The 25,717-nt window shown below is 44.4% G+C and overlaps 2 protein-coding genes across 2 annotated transcripts in view; one reads left to right on the top strand and one right to left on the bottom strand.

Annotated features, from left to right (window-relative positions):
• Positions 1 to 25,717, top strand: part of Kcnk13 (potassium two pore domain channel subfamily K member 13) — a 93,038-nt gene that overhangs the window by 13,491 nt on the left and 53,830 nt on the right. The window lies entirely within an intron of this gene.
• On the bottom strand, positions 4,514 to 5,062 carry LOC129665976 (malignant T-cell-amplified sequence 1-like). Its single transcript, XM_055592949.1, has one exon. It carries the CDS (start codon positions 5,060 to 5,062, stop codon positions 4,514 to 4,516), a length of 549 nt encoding a protein of 182 aa, XP_055448924.1.

The raw sequence follows: 25,717 nt of genomic DNA, 5'->3' as shown, positions 1-25,717 counted from the left end.
CTATTTCACTAGAGGATATGGGGTTGTTTAATATTTTTTATTTCATTTTGATTTAACTTTGGTATATCATATATATAAAAAAAAATCTTTCATTTCTTTTGGGTTTTCAAGTTTGGTGGCATACAGATTTTTAAAATATCTCCTTATGATTTTCTCAAATTCTTCAGTGTCTGTTCTAATGTCTCCATTTTCATCTTTAAACTTATCAATTTATCCCAAGTTTTTTTTTTCAGGCTATTGTGAAAATACTGTTTCCCTAATTTATTTCTCAATATGTTTACCACTCATATAAAGGAAAACTACTGATTTCCTGTAATGTCTACCTTTTCATCTCTAATTTTATCAATTTTAATCTTCTAGGATAGCCAGGGCTACACAGAGAAACTTTGTTTCAAAAAAAAAAAAATCATTCAGTAGTGAGTTGTTCAGCTTTCATAATTTGTGACTTTCTGTCATTTCTATTGTTGTTGCTGTCTAGCTTTTTAAAACCCATGGTGATCAGACAGGAGGCAGGCTGTTATTTCAATTTTTTTAAATATCTGTTGAGATGTACTTTGTGTCCTACTATGTGGTCAATTTTAAAGAAAGTCCCATGGGCTGCTGAGAAGAAAGTATATTCTGTAGTTTTTGGGTGGGTGTTTTGTAGAAATGTGCTTGGCCCATTTGATTTATGTCATTATTAAAATCCAGAGTTTATTTTTTGTCTGGACGACCTGTCTATTGACAGGAATATAGTGTTGGAGTTGACTCCTCTCACTGTGTTAGGGTTAATATGTAATTCAGCTGTGGTCGTGTCTTTTGTACAAGCTTATGTGAGCTTGTGTTTGGTACATAGATATTTTAAATTGTAATATTTAAATTGGTATGTTTCTTCTTTAATAAGTACAGAGTGTCCTTCCTTATTTCTCCTGATTAGTTTTAGTTTGAAGTTTATTTTTTCAGATAGTGAAAAAATCTCCACCTGCTTGTTTCTTGTATCCATTTGCTTGAAATACCTTTTTCCATTCTTTCACCCTGAGGTGATTTCTATCCTTGGTGGTGAGGTGTGTTTCTTTGATGCAGCAAAAAGATTGTTTTCTAATTCAGTCTATTAGTCTGTGCCTTTAAATTGGTGAATTGAGACCACCAGTGTTGAGATTTATTAATGAGAAAGTGTTTACTAATTTCTGGTGTTTTTTTGTCATTGTGTGTGTGTGTGTGTTCTCTCCCGTCTTTTAATTAACTGTTCTGGGATTATTTATTCCTTGTGTTCTCTTGAGTGCTGCTAAACTTCTCTTTAGACTATTTTCCTTCTTGTGCCGTCTGTAGAGATGGGTTTTTTCAGCAAAAATCACTTAAATTGTTTTTATTGTGAAATGTTTTCTTTCTCTGTCTATTGTGATTGGTAGTTTTTCTGGGTATAGTAGTCTGGACTGGCATCTGTGGTCTCTTAGAGTTTGTAGAATGTTCATCCAGGCCCTTCTGGCTTTCAAAGCCTCCACTGAAAAATCAGATGGACCTGTCTTTTTATGTCACTTCGTTTTTCCTTGCAGCTTTTAATAGCCTTGCTTTGTTCTGTACATTTAGTGTTTTAATTATTATAGGTCAGGAGAAGCTTCATTTCTGGTTCTGTCTATTTGGTGTTCTGTGTGCCTCTTATACCTTGATAAGCATCTCTCTCTCTCTCTCTTTAGATTAGGGAAATTTTCTTCTATGGTTCTGTTAAAAATATATTTTGTGACTTTGACCTGAGTATCTTTTCCTTCCTGTATCCCTATTATTCATGGGTCTTTTCACAGTATCCCAGATTTCCTTGCTGTTTTGTGCATTGAATTTTTTAGATTTTACATTTTCTTTGATGGGCTATCCATTTCTTCTACCTTGTTTTCAAGACCTGAAATCTTTTTTTTTTTTTCATCTCTTTTAATCTGTTTGTGAGGCTTACCCTGAGGTTCTTGTTTGATATCCACTTTGAGTTTCATTTCCAGTTTGGATTTTCTTTAGTGATATGATTTCCTTGTTAAATTCTACCTTCATGTCTTGAATTGTTTTCATTATTTCACTCAGTTGTTTGCTTGTTTTCTCACAGTCTTCATTAAGACATCGATTCATATCCTCTTTAAGGTTTTTAAACATATTCATAATTGCTATTTTGAAGTCCTTATCTTGTGTTTCAGCTAAATTGCCTTTCTCAGGGCCTAACCCAATAAGGTTGCTGGCTTCTGGAGAAGGCATATTATCATAATGTTCATGTTTCTGTTTCTGTGCTGGGATCTAGGCATTTTAAAGGATAATGTTTGAAATGCTTCTTGATATAGACACTGGTCTTGTCTTTGCTGGGTGGGTGTTCCATTCTTTGGTTGCCATTACCCACCCTGGTTCCTAGCCAGGTATGGTAGCTGTGGGATTCGTGGTAGACAGCAGTTCTAGTCCCAGCTAAGTGGTTGGTGTGGGGTCCTGGTAGAGAGCTGTTCTGCGGGTCGTCAGGGAGTCACAAAAGACTGGAGAAAGGCTAGGAAAAAAAAAAGGCTAAGAATGGCTGTGAAAAATAACTGGGGTGGAGGGGCTGGAGAGATGGCTCAGATGTTAAGAGCACTGTCTGCTCTTCCAAAGGTCCTGAGTTCAATTCCCAGCAACCACCTGGTGGCTCACAACCAACTATCATGAGATCTGGTGCCCTCTTCTGCTTTGCAGGTGTACATACAAGCAGAACATTGTGTACACAATAAATAAATAAATCTTAAAAAATAATAACGGGGGGGGGGCCTGGATCACCAAGATGTCTCGTCCTAAGGGAATGGAAGTAGACTGGAAAGAGGCAGGCGAGCTGCAGTAGGGCTAAAGGTTGAGTCTGGAGAGTCTGGAATGGAAAACAGGAAGGAGGATGAAGCTTCCCTATTTGAATCCCAGCCAAGAATCCCAAGAGAGGTGTTCTGCAGGTCAGCAGCATCACAAAGGACTGGAGATGACCAGGGAGATCCTGGTCTATACCGAGAGCTTGAGTCTCTAAGGTATGGAGGTGGGCTGGGCGGGGGTTGGGGGGCCTGTCCTGTGGACGGGCTGCAGCAGGACTAAGGGAAGTCTGAGGTGACTATTCACTTATTGCCAGGATCTTATTCTTACAGCTGATGTGTACCGTATCCTTGCTCTTCCTTGGGACTGTGGCAAGCAGTCTGCATGCACAGTCCTCCCTCCTCAGGCTGTAGCCCTGTTGGTTGAGTGCTCGCCTGTTATGCACAAAGCCCTGGCCTCAGTTCCTACCACTACATTAAATTTGGCATCGTAGCATATACTTGTAATCCAGCACCTGTGAGGTGGAAGCAGGGTGATCAGAAGTTCGAGGTCATCCTCAACTCCGGAGAGGTTGAGACTGGTGCAGGCTACTTGAAATCCTGTCTTTAAAAGTTCAAAGTGACTCAAGGAGGCAGAGGCAAGTGGATCATTGTGAGTCTGAGGCCAGCCTGGTCTACAAAGGGAGTACAAGGCAGCCAGCGCTACACGGAGAAACCTTGTCTCAAACAAACAAACAAAAAGGAAAGAAAAAGTTAAAAATGAATCCTTTGTCCTGTGACTGAAGACCGTTATTACCTCCACTGTGTGAGAAAACTGAAGCACGGCGGTTAGAGACGCTATCCTAACCCACATGGCCAGTAAGTCGCAGTGCTGAGATTCAAACCCCACTCAGCCCTGATTTAAATACAGCATGATTGTCAGGTCTCGAGATTGTCAAAGATCGAGTGGAAATGGAACTGAAACAGTGGCCCTGGTTCTCTGTGTTTTCCATCACGATGTTTGCATATGATATTATAGGCGTGTTATTTTTTGAGATAGAGGCTCGCTGTGAAGCCCAGGTGAGGGACATTTGCTTAGAAACAAAAGCCACCCTGATGATAGGTCTGCCCTGGTTGCCAGAAGCTCCGTGTAAGAGAAATAGGAATTGAAACCTGGACTGAGGCATACTCCGAAGAGGAAGAGGGAAACCGTCACGCCATATATGGCTATTGAAGGGTGTTTATCGACGTGTAACAGTTGGAAAGGCATTGGGACAGAGCCTGTTTTTCAACTGAGTCAACGCACCCTCCTTTTCTGATGGCTCAGAGATTATTCAGAGGTTGCTCCAGGCTCTTGCAAGATCTTAAGGTCACCATTGAATGCCCAAGGGCTTCAGAGGAATCAGGGAAATGGTGCCACTCGCGCGTGCTGTGGCTATAGAGCCCTTTCTGTAGTGCAGAACACCAATAGGCAGCCTCTGGGCTTTCACCTCTCATCCCCAGCTAGTGATGGGGTTCCTGGACCGCCACCTGTCCTATGGATTTAGTGTCACAGATACTCTTTGTTGCAAATCTCTATATGGGAATGTGCAATTCTTCTCTGTAATTATTTAACACTACTTCTTACTTTATGTTTTGTTTTAGCATTTACAGAATTTATTCAGCATAACCACGGGGGCATCACCTTCATGCTATCACATACAGACACAGACACAGATATAGCACAATATCCACATTTAGCCCAAGCACAGTCCTTTTGAGGCTCACTCATATGTCTCCATATGCCACAGCCCATCATTTAAATAATGGATATTTTCAATGCCAGTTCCTTTGTTGACTTTCTCAGTATCTTCTGTAGACATCTTCATGACACCAACACATAAAGCATGCTGCTTTCCTTCTGCCATGATTGCAATAATAGTATCTACTGCAGCAGGATAAAGCTCTGCTCCAGGAGAAGCGAAGCTGGGACACATGATATTTGCTCCACTGAGTACAAATTTCATGGCTCCTTTATCAACCTGCCGATGTGGCAAGATAAAAGGATATTTTTGAAGTGATCTTAACGTTGGATAAAAAGGCCCTTCTCTCTGTCTAAAAAAAAACAGTAATTCTCCATTTACTTTAAGGATTCCTATATGTTTATGGAAGTAGACAATTTTCACAGGGCCTTTCATAGGCATGATTTGATTAAGCCATGGTTCAATACCTGGAAATTGCTCTACCAATTGATTCTTAATACCCTTAATAACCGAGGTTTTCAACTGAATGCAGTTGGACACATTTTCTTTTTCATCAAATGTCTTGAACATGATCCCAGGTGAAGGAGGCGATGATCAGGAAGGGCCTGGAATGGGAAGGGAATTGAAATAGTGAGAGTCCAGCAGGAAGAAGGCCTGCACTGACAGTCAGAACTGCCGTCATTATCCGCTTGTTTCATGTTTAAGATGGTGATTATTATAAACAGGCCTTCAGCCAAAGGCCATTTGTGCTATCTGGCTCACTGATGATAACAAGTTGGCAAACGCTTAACTATCTCAAAGGAAAAGCGAGTACGGCTGGTCCAAGCACTTGCCTGTTCTTATAGTACAATTACTGCGGGCATGGGTGAAGCCTCTAAGGGCAGAAGGCAGATCTCGGTGGAAGCAGCACCATCAGCTCTCTCGAGCCTCAGTATTTGGGAAAAGTTGACTATGTGCTAAACTTTTAAAAAGAAAATCAATTCCAGCTCAAAACCCAGAATTCCAAATTCTCCTGGGAAAATGGGCGCTTTGGTCAGGCCAGGCTCACATTTGCATGAGCTAGCCACTCACTGAAGAGGGATCATGGGTGCTCCTTCTTGAGCAGCTCACTGCATCTCACGGTCCTGCCCGTGGCTGAGTGGCATCTGCCATTCATCTCTGTTTGGCTTCCTTCTTGTCTCTTGGGGTTTTTTTGTTTGTTTGTTTTATTTGTTTGAGGTATTGAACTTCACTGTTTATTGCATAATGTACTTCATCTTCAAACCAATTTTAACATTGTTAAAAAACAAACATAGTTGTAAAATATACTAGTGGATTTGATGATCAAATGATCCCCATTTCACAAGCAAATTCTGTTGCCAGTTCTCATGCATGAGATATCACAGTGTGTTCCAGATGGAAGGAACCATAGTGACAGTGTAATCAAACTCCTGATGTGGACACAAAGAATGCTCCAGGATGGGTACGTGCCTTGCCCAAGGCAGAAGTTCATGATGAGAAAAGCTAGTTGGTAGCAGATAAGGATCAGAAAAATAATACATTCCCATGATTCTGAGGACAATATCCCCATTTGGGGGGAAAAGTAGACAGGAAAAAGAAAACATTGAGAGGAAACTGGCAGTCTTCAAGAACTGGAGCCATTTGCTACAGCTAATTCCCACAAGCTGAAAGCAGTGCAAAACAAAGAAACAGCAAAGTAAGAAGATATATGCTGAGTCCTTGTTAGAATTAATCCTATCAAAAACACTTAAAGTTGACCTTAAGAAGTTTGTTTTTCCTTCTCCTAGCATCATATACTTCCAGGAACCGTTCTGAATTAATAATCCTCCAATGCCACACATATTCCACACAATCTGTGTATTTACACACATACACACAGAGACAGAGAGACAGACAGACAGACATTTTTTAATCATCCAGTGATTGGTTGGGTCTAGTACCTCCAGCTTAGTCTCTTGGTTTAAAGTGCTAAGTTTGAGATAGAAAAAAAAAAAAAAAAAAAAAAAAAAAAAAAAAAAAAAAAAAAAAAAACAAGAAATCTCAACACCTGGTTTTGGATCAAAAATTTCAAAGACAGAGTAGCTCAGCAAGCCTCCTGAGTGATGTTGTTTCTAATTGCTTCCGGTTTAATCATGGGGCAGGCAGGGTTCTCCTCATAAGATACGAAGTGATTTTATTCCATTCTGGTTGGTTTCCTTCTGGTGATCCAAATCAGCAGGCACAAGCGCTTCTTCTACTTGTGGTATTTAATTAGGGAGACTCATCCAGAAAATCGCCAACTCTGTGGCAGGCTGAAGATTTCCCTACAGGGATATTAAGACCCGGTGACTGGAAATGGTGAAAAGCGACAAGTTCAGAGGAAACTCAGTGCAGTAATTAAGAACGCATCAGGCCTTGTATGGGGAGCGATGACAGATCGTGGCATCGCTGAGACCTCTTTGGACAGCATCCATGTTGATTCTGGAAAATGCTCAAGAGTCTGGGAGGAAGACTACTCTCTAGCCTGTAATGTAGAATGTCCAGAGATGCCAACATCATGCAGGGATTGGACAGTGAATATCAATATCGTTCTCTATAAGTATCGAGGGATCCATAAGGCATTAGACATTTAGCTGCCCTGTTCTTAGTGGGGTAAAACTGAGGAGTTTGGAACAGGATCTATTGTTGGGGGTGGGGGGAAGGAGAAGCCTCCTCGGGATGCTGGCTGAGCTAGGCTGCATCTCCCTGCCACCAGCGACAGTATGCCTTCCCCAGTGGCCCTTTTCCTCTGACAGCCAGTAATAGAGAGGTGATGGGCTCACAGGGGTGACTCAGCTGAACTACAACAGGCCAAGTGTACAGTGTGAGGTGTAGGGTTGTGAGGTTCCTTTCCTGCATAATAAAGCTGATTCTATTGCTTATCGTCAGTCAGAAGGAACACCAGAGCAGGGAGGGCTTGCTTCCTCTTCCTGCTTCCTAACCAGACAGAGTCTCATCTCAAGTCCATTGATGGGATTTACCCAGCCCCTGCCTCCCATTGCGTGTGTACCATGACCATGCCATGAATCCAACACCCGAGGACAGAATGCCTCAGCATCAAAGACTTCGGGGGGATTACAGTTTTGTCTAAAAATTCATGTGTTTGTTGTTGTTTGTTTGGTCCACTTTTGGTTTTTTGAGGCAGGGTTCCGCTGTGTAGCCCCGGCTGCCTGGCTGCCTGGGAACTTGCTTTGTAAACTAGCCTGGCCTCAAACCCACAGAGATCTGCCTACCTCTGCCTCCCAAGTGCTGGGATTAAAGGCGTGCGCCCCTGCCACTTGACCGAAATTCATGTGTTTTCAACCTACCCATTTTAGAGGAAGTCCTTAAATGAGCTGATTTAAGCTCCCCTCTTCAAACTTAAAGCCCTGGGGATGTTTGGGGCTCCTCATTGCACACAGGGAAGGATGTGTGTGTTAGCTGGAAAGGGATGTGATCGCCGCATTTTACCATTGAGAAACAACCATAGTCAGCGTTGTTTGTCCTACACTGATCTCTGCTCTTTAAAGTCCTTCTTCCTTTTCCTCAGATGTCCCTTTACACAGAAGCTGGGGGACTCTTTCTAACAGTGGACAGCTCAAAGATCTCCTGGGAAGTGTTTCATCAACAGCGACTGTCTTCACTATTCAAATAGAGTATTTGGTCAGTAGATCTTCCATAAGGTTTTAGTAGCCCTCTTTAAAACAAATCCTAAGGGGGTGGCGAGATGGCACAGGGCTTAAAGCAGTTGCCTGGCAAGAGTGTGGACCGGAGTTAGAAATTCCCAGAAGCCATGTAATGCTGCCAGGGGGGCACTGTAGCCAGGGAGAGTAGAGGCAGGGGAGACTCAGCAAGCTGGCTAGCTAGACTAGCCGAATCAGTGAGCTCTGGATCAGTGAGAGACCCTGTCTCATTGAACAAGAAGGACGCGCTCTTGAGGATAATCCCTGACATGAGTCTCTGGCCTCTACATGCATGCACACCCACACACATGTGCCCACATACATGGTAACACACAGCATGCATGCACACACACAGAAATGGAAAGAAAAGAAGAGGACCCATGTTTTTCTCTTCCTTCAGAGTGAGTACCATAGTCAGCCAATTAGCTCCATTGTTTGTTTTTGGTATTTGGGAAGTAGTGTGAGATGCTACCTTGCTTGTCTTAAACGTATGTAGTTGAGACTCCCAAAAGAGTTGCTTCTCCCAACAAAGTGGAGGACTGCTTCCTGAGCTCACTGAGAAAGTGAGCTATCCAGAGCCTTCACTATGAGGCTTTGTGACATAGTGACATAGCGCGTTGCTGTAAATACAGGAACAGTTGTACTGTCCAAAAAAAAAAAAAAAATGGCTGTGTTGGCTGTTACACCTTCACCGGAGCCCTGTTTGCTTGCGTATTTTAGGAGCTCACTTTGAACTGACTTAAAATAAATCATGAAATTCACTTTAAAGGCACAGAGACGCTTGCGGAGTTGCGGGGCAGGGAGTGGGAGTGCAGGTGAGCCTCATAGGAATCCTAAACCGGGTAGAAAACAAGCAGAAATCAGCAGCCATTTTCCCCCAGTCTCTTTCTTTCGCTCTCTGTGCACGGCTGCGTTGTTTTTAACTCTTTCATTTTGCTGTCTGCTTTCTGTTTCTCCTCACTCCGGGCTGTCTGTGGCCACTCCTCCGCTGACTTGTTTTCTCCTCCGTTGAAACAACCAACAATGATTGCCTGTGGCTTCTTAGTCCCAAGTCTGAATTCCTGGGAGGATGTGATGAGCAAAAATATGTCAGTTGTTTCTTCCTTGTAAAATCAGGTGGGGGTTGGACCAAACATAATAAACATGCCTGCCAAGGGTGAGTACCGTGGGTGGAAATAGGGCCAGACCCCCACATCTTACCTTCTCTGCTGTGTTTTTAGTATAGCCCTTACTTCCTCTATACCCACAGACTCTTCCCCCAGTATAACCAGCCATTAACAACAGCCGCAAGCCCTGTCTCCATCCCCAGTGGAGACTATTCCACTGAGCTACAGCAGGAAGGCTCATGGATTCTGAATAAGAATGTCTATCCTCATACCTGTGACACAGCAGTAAACTACGCTGGGAATAAAAGCAATCACATGAAACCTTCCCCTTCAGATGTATTCTGCCACAGAAAAACCTACACATTCGTGTCTACTGAGACGAATTCGCAGTAGCTAAGAACCGAAATCTGCCTTGATGCCCATCAACAAGTAACTGGATAATAAATAAAAGTGTGGTGTGTGTGCATAATGAAATTTTATTTAGCTGTAAGAGAAAAATGAAATTTGCAGAAAACTGCCAAGGTATTATTTTATAAGTATCCTGAACTCAGAAAGACAGTATCATATGTAGACCCGAGCTTTCAATGTAAATGTATGTACGAGTGTGTGTGGTTGGGAATGTGAGTAGAGACTATGAAAAGAGGCAAGGGACCACAGGGGGAAGAAAAGAGGTGTTGGGAGGGAGGGAAAAAAACAGAACACAGATGACATGGAAATAGAAAGGAGACTGCTGGGCGTGCAAGGGTCCAAGGGGAAGCAGGGTGTGTAGAAGAAGAAGAAGGGCATATTTGTTACTTGTCTGTTTTCTGTGATACAACTAAGGCAACTCATAGAAGAGCTTGTGTTTACAGCTCCAAGGGGGCAAGAGCCCATCATGTCAGGGTGGCATAGCAGCAGGCTGAGCGCTCACACCTTCCAACACAAGCAGGTAGCAAAGGGAGCAGACTAGAAGTGGCTTCAATGTTTCAGCTCTCAAAGCCATTCCCAAGTGACAGACATACTTCCTCCATCAAGGCCACACCTCCGAAACCTCCTGAAACAGGGCCACCAGCTGGGGACCAAATCTTCAAATATCTCAACCTATGATAAGACAGTCTCATTCAAACCGCGTAATAGAGAAGAGAATCAACAAAACATTTTAAAAATATATTTCTTATTTGAGACAATTTTTGAACATGCTATAATGAAACCTAGTATTTTGTATTTTAACTGAAAAAAAAAAAGAACGTATTTTTTTTAATCCCCTTTAGGGAAAGAAATGGAGTATATGAACACCCCATGTATCTCATATCCAGCTGTTATCCACTGACATAAACAGTGTCCAAAGGTCAAAGGTAAAATGCAACTCTGAAATACAGGCATCCTGACTGTTTATCCTCATGAGACTCTGGCTCTCTCAGGACCCCCAACAGACACATCAGTGAATTGCACCAACCGAGACAACCATCCACATTCCTCTCAGAGCCTCTTTATCTTCTTCACGGTTTCTCTACTGCTCCCTGTACTAGTAACTAACCTAAGGGTTCCAGAAGTCTTTTAAAATACAACTTCACGGGGTGGGGAGGTGGTCCAGTGGTTAAGAGTACTTGCTACTCTTGCAGAGGACCTGGGTTCAGTTCCCAGCACCCATAGGGCATCTCTCAAGCACTGAAAATGCACTTCCAAGAGATCTGATGCCCTCTTCTGGCCTCCACTAGTATTCGTACCTACATTGTGCATATACAGACAGGTAGGCACATATTTCTTTTAGTTAAAAATGAAATATGAACTCGGAGGATTTGGACATTCCCACTGCAGAGTTTTCTAAATACCATACTAACGCTATATACATCATTTTAGGTCGCACATAGAAAGCACCACGCTTATTTAAATGGTTAACTCTTTGTCCTTTATTTTCCCTGTTAATTTATTTAAATGATACACAAAAATATTCTGTGATTTCTTTTGTTAAAGTTTTATTTTTGTTACTTTTACTGTTATGTGCATGTGTGTATATGTGCATGTGTGTATATGAAGTGGGGTACCCTTGTGCAACAGCTCGTGTCCGAGGACCAGAGAACAACTTGGCGGAGCCAGCTTTCCCCTTCTACCTTCACAGGGGTTCCAGAGAACTAAGGGAGATTATCAAGCTTTGCAGCCAGCATTTTACCCACTGAGCCATCTCACCAGCCCATGTTCTGTGATTTATTGGCCCTCCTTGCTTGGGATGAGGTTGAATTAGAACTTTTAAGTGCTATAATTTCTACAACACAGTAAGGATGTGGTTGCTGAGGCTGAAGGTCCATACGGCCACATCACAGAGACTTCTGAAGGACGGGAAAGCCTCTTTGGGGTTTCTGATCCATTGAGGGAGCCACTCCTCATCTTTAGAAAACAATTTTGTGTTTACCTTTGAACTTAAATGAAACTCCTCAGTGACTTCTTATTTGTTTCTAAACTATATTAGCAATGCGACCTGTGTTCTTCCTCAGCAAGCAGGGTTTTCCAGCGCAGTTGACCTTGTGTGTGAGGAACGTTCTCTGGGCTGCATTGCCTCTGACTTTAACAGTGCACAACAGCAGGTGTACAGGCTGTCAGACATGGACCTGGCTCCTCCCCCGTTCAAGCCTCTCAGCAGCTTCGTCGGTACCCTAAATAAATCTCTGAGGCACTGGGTTTTTTGTTCATGGGCTCCTTTTCATAAAAGCTGAGCGTGAAAATTTCAAAAACAAAAATATTAGTTAGTTGAGTTTCAAGAAACTGAGAGTTGATGCGTCTACACAGTAAGCTATTAGAAAAGAAGGGCTTCGGGTTCAGTGGTCAGCTTTGGGGGTATTAAGTTTCCTGTTAGAGGCAGCTGTTTGTGGAGGCAAGTTTTATGGGCTCTAGACAAGGTGATGGCTGTCACAGAGCGATGTAAGCCCTGCCTGATGGAGGCAGCATGCCCACAGGGTGAGAACCTTACCACGAAGTGGGTAGCGAGCCCAGAGATTGGGAAGTACACTCGGATAATCATTCAGAAGGGCTCTGAACATCTGCTTTGAGGAGAAAATCACAGACCTAAACATTTCCTCTTAGCAAACAAGTGTAATTTTCTCCCCCGGGGAGGCTAATGGTATCAACGGCCCCCAGAACAAGTATTGGTTTTGACATACAAACACAGTGAGATTTCCATTCCTCATGGGATGGATCTCTGACTCACCATGCTACTCTGAATTCTTCTCCAGCTGCTGTTCCATGAACAACTAAGGCTCAAAATTCTCTTCCCTTCCCAGATATTAATGTGAGCTTGCTTGTTCTATGTTAGTATGTACCTAAGAGTCAACAAAACATTTCTCTTTGGAGTTAATCCTATTTTGGAGCTCAGAGTATAGATAACCTACATGGAGAGCCAAGGACTGAATCCATTCAGAAAGACTGAATGACGCTGCTCATAGGAAGCCTGGTCCAAGGAAATGAATCCATTTTCCCACCCAAGAAACTCCATAATTCATGCCAGAATTTCTATTACAACATTTTTGTCGTTGGCCAATTCTCTCATCACATCAGTGTTGGCCCTGATAAAACCTAAATTGGAAGCTGACTCCACAAAATGAAATTTGCTATCTAACAAGCCACTTTCTGACTGGACATAATGACCTTCTTTTGGAGAGAGGACTGCTTATCTAAACAAATAGACTCCTCACCCAAGACCTATTCCTCCCCAAGGATATTAGACAGGTGGCCTCAGAATGCAGAACAGTGGATTACACAAAGGGAAACAGTAATTTTGCCAGTCCAGTCATGATGATTTTTATAGCTCTGATATACCCACATGAAACAGCAAAATGATTCTGAAGAATATTTAAAAGGGTACTGCCCTTCTAGAATTCTGTTTGCTTCTGAGAATTTGGCATCTGACCCCACCGATGCCTCTTCATTCTTTTAGCTAAATGGGCCCTGGCATGTAGAAGGCAGTGCCCTTGCAAAGTGGTTTCCTCCCTTGTGCCTCTGTTTCTCCCTCTGTCACATGGAGTTGGTAACAGTAGTATCAGAATAGCTGCGAGGAGGAAATAAAATAACAAGGGTCTGAATGCACGGCGCACATGTTTGCTCTTCAGTCCCAGGACGAAACGGTTTTGAGACTCTGTGTATAGTCTTGGTCAGGAGTCCCAGCATATCTCTGTTAGTTACTTATTGCACGATTCTGACAGAACACCTAACAGGAAGCAACGTAAAGGCTGGACTCAGCTAATTAAGGTGCCTGCTGCCGAGCCCGGTGACCTGAGGTCCATCTCCACAGTCCACATGCTGGATGGAGAGAACTCTCATTAAGTAAAGATTTTGTTCTGGCTTACAGTTTGAAGGGATACAGTCTGCCGTGGCAGTAAAAGCCTGTTGGTGGGGGCCAAAAGCTGCCAATCGAATTTTACATCCAGGCAGGAAGAAAGTCTAGCCGGTGACTGTGAAAGCCGGTGATCCACTTCTTTCAGCAAGGCTCCACCCCCTCACGGTTCTACAACTGTCCCAATAACACCACCAAGTATGCACACACATGAGCCTATGGAGAACAGACACTTCAACCCAAAATCTCTCCCCCCAAACATTGTCGTAAACCAACAATGTTGAAGAAAAGACACCCTCTTGTCCTCACTTGGCAAAGCCAGCTCTTTGACAGCGGGAATGCCCCTGTTCCAGGAACCCCATCTTTTAAATGGATGCTCTTGATAGACAGGTGCTAATTCTGGCTGGGGTGGAAACAGGCAGCAGTGACGTGGAGGCAGCTTCAAGCACAGCCAGCATTCAGGGTATACCAGGCCCATCACACAGCTCCTTCATTGACTGGAGCGGTGGTTCTCAACCTTCCTAACGCTGAGATCCTTTAATACAATTCCTCATGCTGCGGTGACTTCCCACCATAAAATTATTTTGTTGCTGCTTCTTAACTCTAATTTTCCTACTATCATGAACTGTAATGTAACTATCCAATATGCAGGATATTTTCTACATGACCCCAAGGGAGTCCCAACCCACAGGTTGAAAACCACTGGACTAGAGGATCTTCAAAGCCTGGATCGCCAGACTCCAGACTCCATCATCTCGGCTCCTCCCAACTCAGCCACACTCACAGCACTGCCTTCTCTCCCATAACCATCCTGGTTATGGAGCTCCATTCCTGGGATGCATACTGTCTCCCATGTCTGCCTGTGTAATTCCTCCATTTATCAAGACATGGCCCCTGGGACCTGAAGCTCCCCTCGAATCCTCCAAATCACCATGTCCATGTTTGCTTTCCAGTGAACATAGTGTTTACTCTCAGTATCTACTGTTTTCCCATTGAATTGGCAAACTTTAGTCTTAGATATTAGCCTTCAGAATTAGGGAACTGGGTTTCTGTTAATCAGATTCCAGGGGGTCATCTGGGTTATTTTATTCAGAACCTTTGCATGGAAGACATAGAAGGGATGTCTGGGAAATAAGAAATATGTGGAAACTCGACCCACTTTGCAAAAAGAAAAGGGTTCCTGTTCCCTGACTCAGGCCAGGACAGTCTACAGGCATATCTCCTTCCAGTCAGACTCCATTCCGACTTCAGGTCTTCCAGCCTGAAGAAAGCACAGAGCTCGTCCAGATATTTGAGATTGGCCTCTGGGTTTCTGAAGACCCATCTGCACCTGTCCCTGATTTTGTCAGAGGGAACAGCCTCTCTCGTGTGTCCATCAGCCTCAACTCTTTCTCTCCCAATTGTTCCCCTCTCTGACAGCTTCAAAACCTCACTCATCTGCCCGACTTTCTTCCCACACCGATTTCCCTCCTCTTGGCTCAGCCCCATACCCTTGTTCCTCCTCAAGGACATCTCAGTAAAAGCCTGGCTGCCTCTTTTGTGTGTCTTTTGACTGTTTATTCCCTGTGTTCTTTTGGGGCCTTTCTTTCTATACTGTGATAGAATGTCTTATATTGTGTAAAACATATTGTTTTATAGCCTGTACTCTGGGTTTCTAGAAACCTTACTGAATGCACAAGTTCTCTGAAGATGTCTTCCTCTCTTGGCACAGCAAGCAACCAGATGGCAGAAAGACACATTCTGTGTGTTACAACACAGGCTCCCAGGTTTGGGGACTCCTGTGATTTGCTTGATAACTTGATCGTGATTCATTCTTGGAAGCCTTTGTGTGAAGATATGAGTTCTAGAATTTGTGATTTTTCTGTCACCCCACATGTTCTCATGGGATGGCCGGGTTAGGCCCAAGGGAAGTTCTACCCTCCCTAATACCCAGGTGAGCACAGAAGATCACCACATACCCTGTGGCTCTGCATCACAGCCACTGAGGCTTTCAGTGCTGCTGACAGAGGAACCGGAGCCTGGCTCGTTACATACAAAATCCACGCAGTCCAGAGTCAAGGAAATTACTATTTTTCTTGACATCTCCTTAAAGGCCCTGGAATCCAACTCTAAACAGACGAGGACAATTTGTGTCCACAGAGAGCTAGGAACAAAGGCTTTGTTTATTTTGTAATTTCTCTGTCTGCAAGGAAAAGATCCTGAGTTAAATATAATGAGGGAGTCAGGCAAAGGTTTTGTGCTTTCTTGTTAGGCTGTGTGAGTGCACAAATCATTGTCTAACTGTCCAGGCCTTGGCAAGAGCAGGACAAAGAAGATTTTCAAGGAACTCACCAGAGCAAGGCAGGCTTGGTGGATGGGGGGTGGGGGGGGGAAGAAGGCCAAGCGCCAGCTGGGGGTGGGTCTGTGGCTGATCTGTGGGTCTTCAATGCCCTATATGAAGCTTTAAGCACCACACCTTTCCCGGGTTTCATTGATTTCATCTGAGGATCTCTCCTCAGTCTCTATCACAACAAGCTCATTTAAAGGCAGAAAATTTTCGTATAAAGTGTCTTATTAATTGTATCACTGCTGGGACAAAATACTTGACAAGAGCAACTTGGAGGGAGAAAAGGTTTGTGTGGGCTTACACAAATGGCACTGTCTGCCCGTCATTGTGGGAAAGTCCGTGGGTCACATCGCACCCATGCCCATGAAGAGGTGAATCCTAGTGCTCAGCTGGCCTGCTTCTTACATAATCCCGAACACAAGCCCAGGAACGGTGCCGCTGACATTCAGGGTGGGTCTCCCCCCCCCCCAGGCAATTAACCTAATTAAGAATAATCCCTCATAGACATGCCCAAAGGCTAACCTAATCTAGATAACCCCTCACAAATATGCCCAGAGACTTGTCTCCTGGATGATTCTGGAGCCTCTCATGTTGACAAACTGCATTAACCACTATTTACGGGATGAGATTTGTGAATAAGAAATAATTATCCCTAGTGACAACTTTAGATGAAATGAACCATTCAGATCTATCATTCTAAAAAGCGTACTTCCATGCTTGTATAGGACAACATAACACATTTTACAATGAAATAATATGGGCCATATGCACTGCTGCTAAGGTCTGGCTTTACTGAGGTCATCAGTACAGGGAGTGGAACATGGCTGCAGCACTGGCTTGGTGCACACCTCTGTGCTTATGTCGGGGTAGGGACAGGTGGTTGCCAGTGCCTGCAGAGGCCTGACGTATTGGATCCCTGGAGCTGGATTCACAAGCCGTCACTGGCAATGGCAGGCACGTGGCTATCAACTCAGGTTGCTTAGATATTTAAAAAAAAAAAGTCTCTGTATGTTCAATACAGACATTCTCTCCCCAGACCTTTTTAGAGGTTGAATGAATCTTCAGCTATGGAAGCCCTGGGAAACAGAAAGTCCCCTGGGCCTGTTGGCTGATCCTGCCAACTGCCTTCTTTGAAATGTCAATATATATTAAAGCTGTGCCTTAAAGGAGAGTTTATTTGTAAAACAAGAACCAGGTAGGCTCAGATCAAAGCAGACAGGTTTTCTGTATGCTGGAAAACCCAGACAGACTTCTGGAAGCCATTCAGAATACAAGTTAATTCTTTAATGTCCTGGAAATCTCAAGTCCCTGGCTCCTGCCCACTAAATGCCAAATCATTACGATGACCCAGCCACCTGACATGGAGGGGCAGTGCTGTCCTTGTGGAGAACCCTGTGTTCAGCAGACTGAGAGGTACATGTGCAAACATCCTGGGAAGCTCATGAAATACATCAGGTGGAGGAGCTTAGGGTAGGCGGCCACGGCCTCACATTCCAGGTGGCACTAACACTGTTAATTTGGGACCACTCTTTAAGTTACAGAAAGTCCCACAAATGTCTCCTGGGCCGAGTGTCTAAGGATACATACACACACACCTCTCTCTCTCGTGGGGTCCTTTTGAGAACCATCTGCTATAAATTCCCTCGGGGTTTGTCACACACTGCTGGGACTCACGGGCTAAATGAGGAACCCTGTGCAATTGTGTCTCGGTGCTCATTTCCCTGAGGATTGTCCCAGTCGATCCCGCCAAAGTCAGGAGCTTCCAAAATCTTAAGGATCTTTGGGGAACAAAGTCCTGTTGCTCCGTCTTAGTCAGTGTTCAGTTGCTGTGAAGAGACAGCACGACCTCGGCAACTCTTATGAAAAGAAAGCATTTAACTGGTGCTCGCTTACAACTTCAGAGGTTCGTTCTTGATAGGGAGGGAAGCGTGGCAGCTTGCAGGCAGACATGGTGCTGGAGGGACTGAGGGTTCTACAGCTGGATCTCCAGGCAGGAGGAAGGACAGCGCCAGTAGACCTGGCTTGGGCCCTTACAAACCTCAGAGCCTACCCCCAGTGACGTACCTTCTCCAACAGGGCCACTAGTGCCACTCTCTGGTGACCAAGCAATCAATCTATGAGTCTGTGGGGACCAAACCTATTCAAACCACCACAGGCTCCATTCTAAACACAGAGGGCACCCTGTGCTGTCCGCCCAAGCCGGGGAGTCACTCACTCGGCTGATTTTCTGGAGCTTTCCTGTGCTTTCATTGGACGGTGGGTGCTTAGCTATCCAAGCTGTCTATTCGTTTATTCTCTGTTCTCTGAGTGTATGCTACATTTCTCATCTGTGTGGCTAAGAAGGGCTTCTCTCTGTGGCTTTAATGGATGTAGTCAATTAGCCCAGGGAAGGATGAAGAGAGTTACTCCTGGCTACTCGAGCCCAATTACTTTTTCTCTCCCAGCTGTGCCCTTTTTCTATTGATTTCATATAATCCAACAGCAGGAGAGGACAGATAAGGGACATAGAGAGCTGGCCCCTTCTTTTTGTTGTTTTGGAACCAAGCAAAGAAAGTTTGACCTGTACATCTCCAGGAAAGGTCATTTGGGGGTGTTGAGTCTCTCTGCCTCTGCGTGCAAATGTTATCCTCCCTCACCCTGGCACTACTTCCTCAGAGGGCTGAGTCACAGTGATAGAGCCACTCATCTTCTGTTCCGGCAGTGGGCCTCCATGGACCTTCTTGTGAGAACACTTTTTACCAGCAAAACCAATACTGCATTGTCCTCAGATAAATGGACTTTGCTAATGGTTGTTTGGCTGCACCCTTGCTATGCTGCCTCACATATGAGTCTCTGGACCTCACTTCAGCTTCTGGATGGCAGGCCCGTGCCTTCCAGGGCACTCAAAGAAATATGGGCTGTAGAAATGTCCCCCAAAAAACTCAGATTGTCTAGACCACCCTTTCTCAACCTGTGGGTCATGGCAATCAGAAAACAGTTATGTCTGGTGGTCTTGGGAACCCCCAACCATAAATTAATTTTTGTTGCTACTGCATAAGTGTAATTTTGGTGCTGAGTGGTGTCTCAGTTCCTAAGACCAATAGAAATGTGTGCTCTCTGATGGCCACAACCCACAGGTTGAGAACTGCTGGTATAAAAGATGACAGTAGCATCTGCAAAGGACAAAACAAAGCTGGTGAACTGAATGTTCTGGCAGCATTATGTTGCAGGAGAGCTCTGCAGAAAGGAACATTTTTTGGGGAGTGATGCTAAAGATCAGAGCCAGGGCCTCACATACTGACCCACACTGCTCTAAGGGTGACCTCACCTCAGCCCAAGAACCCTTTTTAAATGAGAAAATATGTAAATAGTTTACCTGAACAGAATGAGATTTTTTTTTTTTTTAATTCAAGTACCTTGTGCTGGACTTCACCAAAGAGAATATTTTTTTTTTTCAAATTCTCAAGTACTGGTCATACTCAGATGAACATACATATTCATGGGGACAGAAAAAAAAATTGGATTTGAGCATTCAAAAATGGTGGGTGACATTTTGACTAAACACAATGTTCCATCTTAGGTTGGTCCTGAGCAGAAAAGTGATAATGACGCTCATGAGGGTGGACTCTACTGTTTCATTTTGTGATTCAGTTTTAAGAAATGCGCCATTGGTGATTTAGGATGTTAACATTAGAGAAAATGGCTTGAGGAATGCTGTATTAGCTGAGCAGTGTTTCTGTAGATTGAAAAGCATCGCCTAAAATAACAGCAGGTTCAAAATGTCCTGTATCAAAACAACAGAAACACTCCATAGTCCTTAGTGCCTGGCCTCCCTGACCCATGGAGTCCATGCCAGTGGCTTCCTAAAGGATGGCACCTCTTGATATCCCTGCCCAGATAACTTTCCATTGCTTATCCCTTCAAGCCAGCCTTCTTTGACTTCCAGGGGTGTTGTTGAGAGCACACAGACCCTGCTGCATGTTGGCATCACCAGAGGGATGTCAACAAATCTTGATGACTACTTGTGGATCTTAATCCTGGATGAAGTGGCCTGGACCTGGTCTCTAGGAGTCTGAGAACCTTTCCAGGTGATCCTAGATGGCAGCCAGAGTTTGGGAACTAGTATCAATATAGCTATAATTCCCAGAAGTCCTTGAAAAGCATGAGTGAGCCCTGCCTCTGTGACAGCAAGCAGTCTCCATCCTCAGGACCAAGAGTCATCGTCATTCTAGTGTACCAGCAGGTAGGAATGGCACACACTGTCCATGGGAAGGGGTCTGGTTCCATACTTCTCCACCCCACCACCCGGAGGTACAGGCTCCTTTTTCTCTGGACTTCCTTGTGTCTCATCCTTGAGGGTGAGGATCAGATGGCTCGTTTCTGCTGGAAACAAGATAGTGGTGCCGTCCTGGGAGGCCCTCTGCCAGCTAGGTGTCTGTGACTCTTAACTGCAGAACAGCCTCTCAAGCTGGCTTTCCCTTCTGCTAAGTGGCCCCCGTGGCCCTGCAGGCTCATGCTTCAGAACCTGTGCAGAAAAAAGCAGTTTAGCTGGCAGCCACATGTGCCCTGGGGCAGAACCAACTCTCTTCTCTGTGCTTACAGTTGACATCCATCAAAGTCACTTGGCTTCTGCCACCTGAGCGTGAACTGGGGTTGGAACTGTCTCTTCCAGATATTGAGGCTTGATAGCTGGAGAGATGGCTCGGCCAGTAAAATGCTTGCCCCTCAAGCAGGAGGCCCTGGGTTTGATCACCAGACTCACATAAGTAGCTGTCTGTAGTGATGTGGTCCTTGTAACCCCAGTGTTGGGGAGACAGAGACAGGAGGGTCTCTGGGGCTCTCTGGCCAGCCAGCCTCACTGAACTGGTGAAGCCCATGTGTGAGAGACCCTGTCACAAAAAAATAAGAGGGATGGCCCCCAAGGCACCACACCCAGGGTTGACCTCTGGCCTGCACCTGCACGTATACATGTAATTTTTAAATGAGGGTGTCTGAAGGCTCTTCTTGGTTGTCAACTTGACTACACCTGGAATGAACTACAATCCAGAAACAGAGGGCATGCCTGAGAGATTTCCTACTTGAAGTGGGTGAATCCGCTGCTAGTCTGGACTGTTGAGGTGGAAGGCAACGGGCTTTTGATCAAGATCTTGAAGGGGAAGACCCACCTTTAATCTGGAACACAGCTTCTGCTGAAAGCCCATATAAGGACATGGAAGAGGAAGGTTTTGCTCTTTGCCTGCTTGCCCTCGCCTTGCTAGCACATCCATTCCTTCACTGGCATTGGAGCCTGCTTCTTTGGGATTCCAGCATATACAGAAGACTAAGACATTCAGCCTGGTGGGACTGAGCAACTACTAGATTCTTGGACTTTCCAGTCACAGCTAGCTATTGTTGGGTTAGTTGGACTGCAACCTATAAGTCATTCCAATAAATTATATATACATATACAAATATAATATATATACACATACAAAGAGAGAGCGAGAGAAATTCATTCCGTAAGTTCTGTGACTCTAGAGAGCCCTGACTAACACAGGACGTGACTGGCCCTCATTTCAGCTCCAAAGTGGTAATGTTCCCAAATGCAAAGAGCAGCTGCTCATCCGTTGCCTCTGGGAGGCTGCTTGATCAAGAGCAGCAGGAACTACAGATTCTCAGACGCCAAGCTCCTGAAAGAAGGATGGTTGCCAAGAACCTGCGTTGTAGGCAATCCTCAGATTATTCAGCCAGCCCCCTACCAACAGCGCCCGGGCTCCTGTGGGTGCTTCATCAGCCCAGTGTATCAAGAGCACCGGTTCGTAACGGGGAGCCCTCAAGGAAAGCTGGTGTGGAACTTGCAAAGAACTCATGCTGGAGCCTCAGGAGGGCCCAGGTGATGCCGGGAAACATTTGTGTGTTTTACACACTCCACAGCCTTTTCTGTGAAGGGCCAACTGGTAAACACTCTAGGCCTGCGGATCATATGTCCCTTGCTTCAGCTGCTCCACTTTGCCATCATGGCCGAGAGCAGCTGGGAATTTACTTAGATGAGCGTGCATGGCTCTGTCCCCAAAACACTTTATTTACAAAAACAGGTAACAGGCTGACTGACTTAGCTCATGGGCCACCGTTTGTCTTCCCCAATAAAAATCACCTGGGGAGCTCTAAAATGTTTCCCTGTGCGCTGGTCAATTAAACTAGGATCTCTGTGGGTGGTGCCAGGCATTGGCATTTGTTAAAAGCTCTTCTGGTGATTTTTCAATCAACGAGGATTAAGAACTACTGTTGTCACACCCTGTCATTGCACAGATCATTAGAAGAGCTGGGTCCTGCCCCGATCAAGACTTTAGCTTGCCCCAGAAGACTTGCTGTTTCATGTGTGTGGCTCTTATTTTTATTTTCTCATTAACCAGAAGGAGTCCAAGCACATTCTTCTATACCTGCCTTCCAAAACACATCTTTATGCAGATACAGCCAAACGTATCCATCTGAAGCATATACCACTGGGTACATTTGTACAACTATTGCTTACTCTCTTCATCGAATCCTTGTAACTGCTGCTCAGATCAAAATAAAAACCACTCAGAGGAGCCGTCTTCCTCTCCCCAGACAACAGCCTCCTAAAGCTTCCTGAAGCTCAGGCTTACAGTTCCAGAGGGATAGAGACCATAGCGGTAGAGCAGAGGCATGGTGGCAGCAGGAGCAGAAAGCTGAGAGCCTTCAAATCACAAGCACCAAACAGAGAGCTTTAAACTCTCCAAGCCCACCCCGCTGAGATATAGTGCCTCCAGCAATGCCACACCCCTACGCCGCCCAAACAGCACTGCCAGCTGGGCACCAAGTACTTAAATGCCCAAGACTCTGGGGCACATTTATCATTCAAATCAGTGCAGCACACAAGTGGTTTTATTTTTTATTTTTATGTTTTACATGTTCTTGTTTTCAATATTTATGTGCATCTGCCAAAATATGAGAAGCCACCCTAAATTTTATTTGACAAATTTTACATGTTTTAGATTCATTTCTGTTGCCATGGTAAAAGTCCCCTGACGAAACAGCTTGAAGAAAGAGCAAGTTTGTCCAGTTTACAATCCGAGGTTACGGTCCACTATAAGTCCAGAGGGAACACTGCAAGCCATCCCCACGGTCAAGGGCAGAAAATGAACGCACGCTTGCTTAGTACTCAGCTTTCTCTGTTCTTACCCAACCTGGGGCCCTAAACCAGGCGGTGGTGCCATCCACTTTCAGGCTGTGTCTTCACTTATCAGTTCATTAATCAAGACAAACGCTCACAGGCATGCCCTCAGGCCAACCTGGTCTAGACAGTTCCTCACTGCCAGTCTTCCCTGTTGTGTCAAATTGACAAACCAACGGTTACAGTGTCTATCAGAAACACACAAGGGTTCCAATTTCTCCACATCCTGGGCAGCACTTGTTTTAATCTTAAAATTAATGGCCACATCGGAGTGGTATTTTACTGTGGTTTTAACTTATATTTTCCTAGTCCTGGATGGCATTGAGCGTCTTTCCAAATGCTTGTGGGTTACCTGCATGTCTTCCTTGGGGGAAGTTTTTATCATATCCTTTGTCTATTTTTAAATTGGGTTGTCTGTCTGCTGTTGTTGACGTGGCTGTGTGTGTGCTACGTGGACATGTGTCATCCAGTGAAGATAGCCAAGCAAGCAATCCTTGCCAAGAGTTCACTCTGAGTTTTAGCCACTTCTATTACTCAGAGTAATCACCGAATCTATCTTATAAAAATATTTCCATTAAAAAAAAAAAAAAAAAAAAGCTTGGAGATGAGCCAGGGACTATGGCTTTGGGTTTCTGGTGCTGCCACCAGAGTTGGCAAGCTTTTTGTTTGGTCCTGTGTGCTTTGTTCGTGGCTTCGAATTTGGAGTCATCACAGATTCTCCTCTCGGTGCCACTCACTCCTGTGAGGGTCATGGGCATGATGCCCGGGATTAACTGCACCCACGTGGGAATGGTTTACTGCTGCAAGTGGGCGTGGTTAACTGTGCACAGGTGGCTCGGGCTGGGCAGAATAGGGGAGGAAATGAGTGAGAAGTGAAGTCGAGGCCTCTGGGCATCCTCTCTTCTGGTTTTCGGGGCAGTTGGTGCGGCCATTTTGAGGTGCCCTCTATCCAAAGGCCAAGAGAATTTTTCATCACTGGGGTTTTGAGCACACTACCTTTCTATGGAGCTGAGGCAATACAGCTCTTTGGTTTATCGTGCCCCATAAGCACTCACTGCCAGGCCTTCTGTTCTCCTACCTCTTTAATGAGTTTTAGAAAACGCGCACCCTCTCCCTTTTAAGTTGCCCACCTGGATTTTATCGTGAATGTAAATAATTGGTTAGAATGGGTTTTTAGACACAAACTATCACACCTTTCTTTTAACTAAACCCAATAAAATATTGATACCAAAGCAATGTGGTATCTATGAACCGCTTGTAAATTATGTGAACAAATACTTTAAACATAATTTTTATATTGTCTTATTTTCATTTTGAACCTGGCTGTCCTTCCATCTCTCCAGAAATTCATGCTGTCGCAGTGTGTTTAAAGTTTGTTATTGATTACAATTACACTACAGCAAAAGCAGACGTTAAAATTTGTTTTTTATAATTTTTCTGTAATTATAAAGGCTTAAATTTTTTCAACAAGATTTCTTTCTAATTGAGCAATTCCTCACTCGATAGTAATGATCAAAAGCACATGAATATTTGGATACTTACTCAAAAATGAAATTCCACTGAAAATATGTCTCTGTAAGAGTTTTTCAGCTTTTTCTCCCTCACCTTGTAGACCAGACCTTGAAGTGACAAGAGCCCCACCTGCCTCTGCCTCCCCAAGTGCCGGGATTACAGGCGTGCACCACCACTGCTGCTAGTGTTATTCGACTTTTCTTATTAACGTATTATTTAATGGTTATCATATAATCATTGTTTGTGTGTTATATAACTGACTACTTTTTTTTTTTAAAGTTAGTTTTGATTAAATTTTATTCATATTTTCCACCTAGCAAGTCTTGTCTGGATAAGTGGGCAAATGAGGATAGCAAGAGAATTTTGTTTAACAATGTCACTCAATCCACTGAACGCCTTTTGAGTACCCTACATCCTGAGTAATGTGCCCTCTGTGTCCACATCCTCATCCCTAAAACATGTAAATAGGAAAAAAAAAAAAAAGGTGCTGTGTAGAAATGATCAAGTTCAGCACACCGGGATGGGGAGAGAACCCTAGCTTATCCTGTGGGCCTAAGGCAATCACAAGGATGTAAGACGCAAGTCAGAGTCAGGGGAGGTCTGCCAGGACAGGAGCTGAGAGGACAACTGAAGATTGGTCATCGCTAGCTTGAAGGTGAGCGGCAGGAGCCGGGAGCCAAGGAGTTGCATTAGTTACTTTCAGAATTCTGTGATAAAATCCCATGACCAAGGCAACTCATAGAAGGAAGGGTTTATTTGGGCGTATGGTTAGAGTCCATCATGGCAGGGAATTTTGGCAACAGGAGGCAGACACAGCATCAGGAATAGCTGAGAGCTCACATAAGCAGGAGACAAAGAGAGTGAACCAGAATCTGCGTGACTTTTGAAACCTCAAAGCTACCCTCGGGGCATACTTCCTGCAGCCAGGGCACACATCCTAAACTTACCCAGACGGCAACCAAGTATTCAAACATCTGAGCATTGCATTCAAACCACCACAGCAGTAGACACAAAAAGAAACGAGGAACCCTTCTGCTGTGCCTCCAGAAACAATCAGTCCTGCTGACCCCTCAACTTTAGCTCGGGAAAACTGGTTTGGGGCTTCTAACCTCCAGAACATTAGAACAAATGTGTTGCTTCAAGCT

This window comes from Psammomys obesus, unplaced genomic scaffold (assembly GCF_907164565.1).
Source record: "Psammomys obesus unplaced genomic scaffold, mPsaObe1.curated_primary_1811, whole genome shotgun sequence".
NCBI classification, from domain to species: domain Eukaryota; kingdom Metazoa; phylum Chordata; class Mammalia; order Rodentia; family Muridae; genus Psammomys; species Psammomys obesus.
The sequence above is the reverse complement of the archived record's forward strand: the minus strand, read 5'-3'. Positions and strand labels throughout refer to the sequence as shown.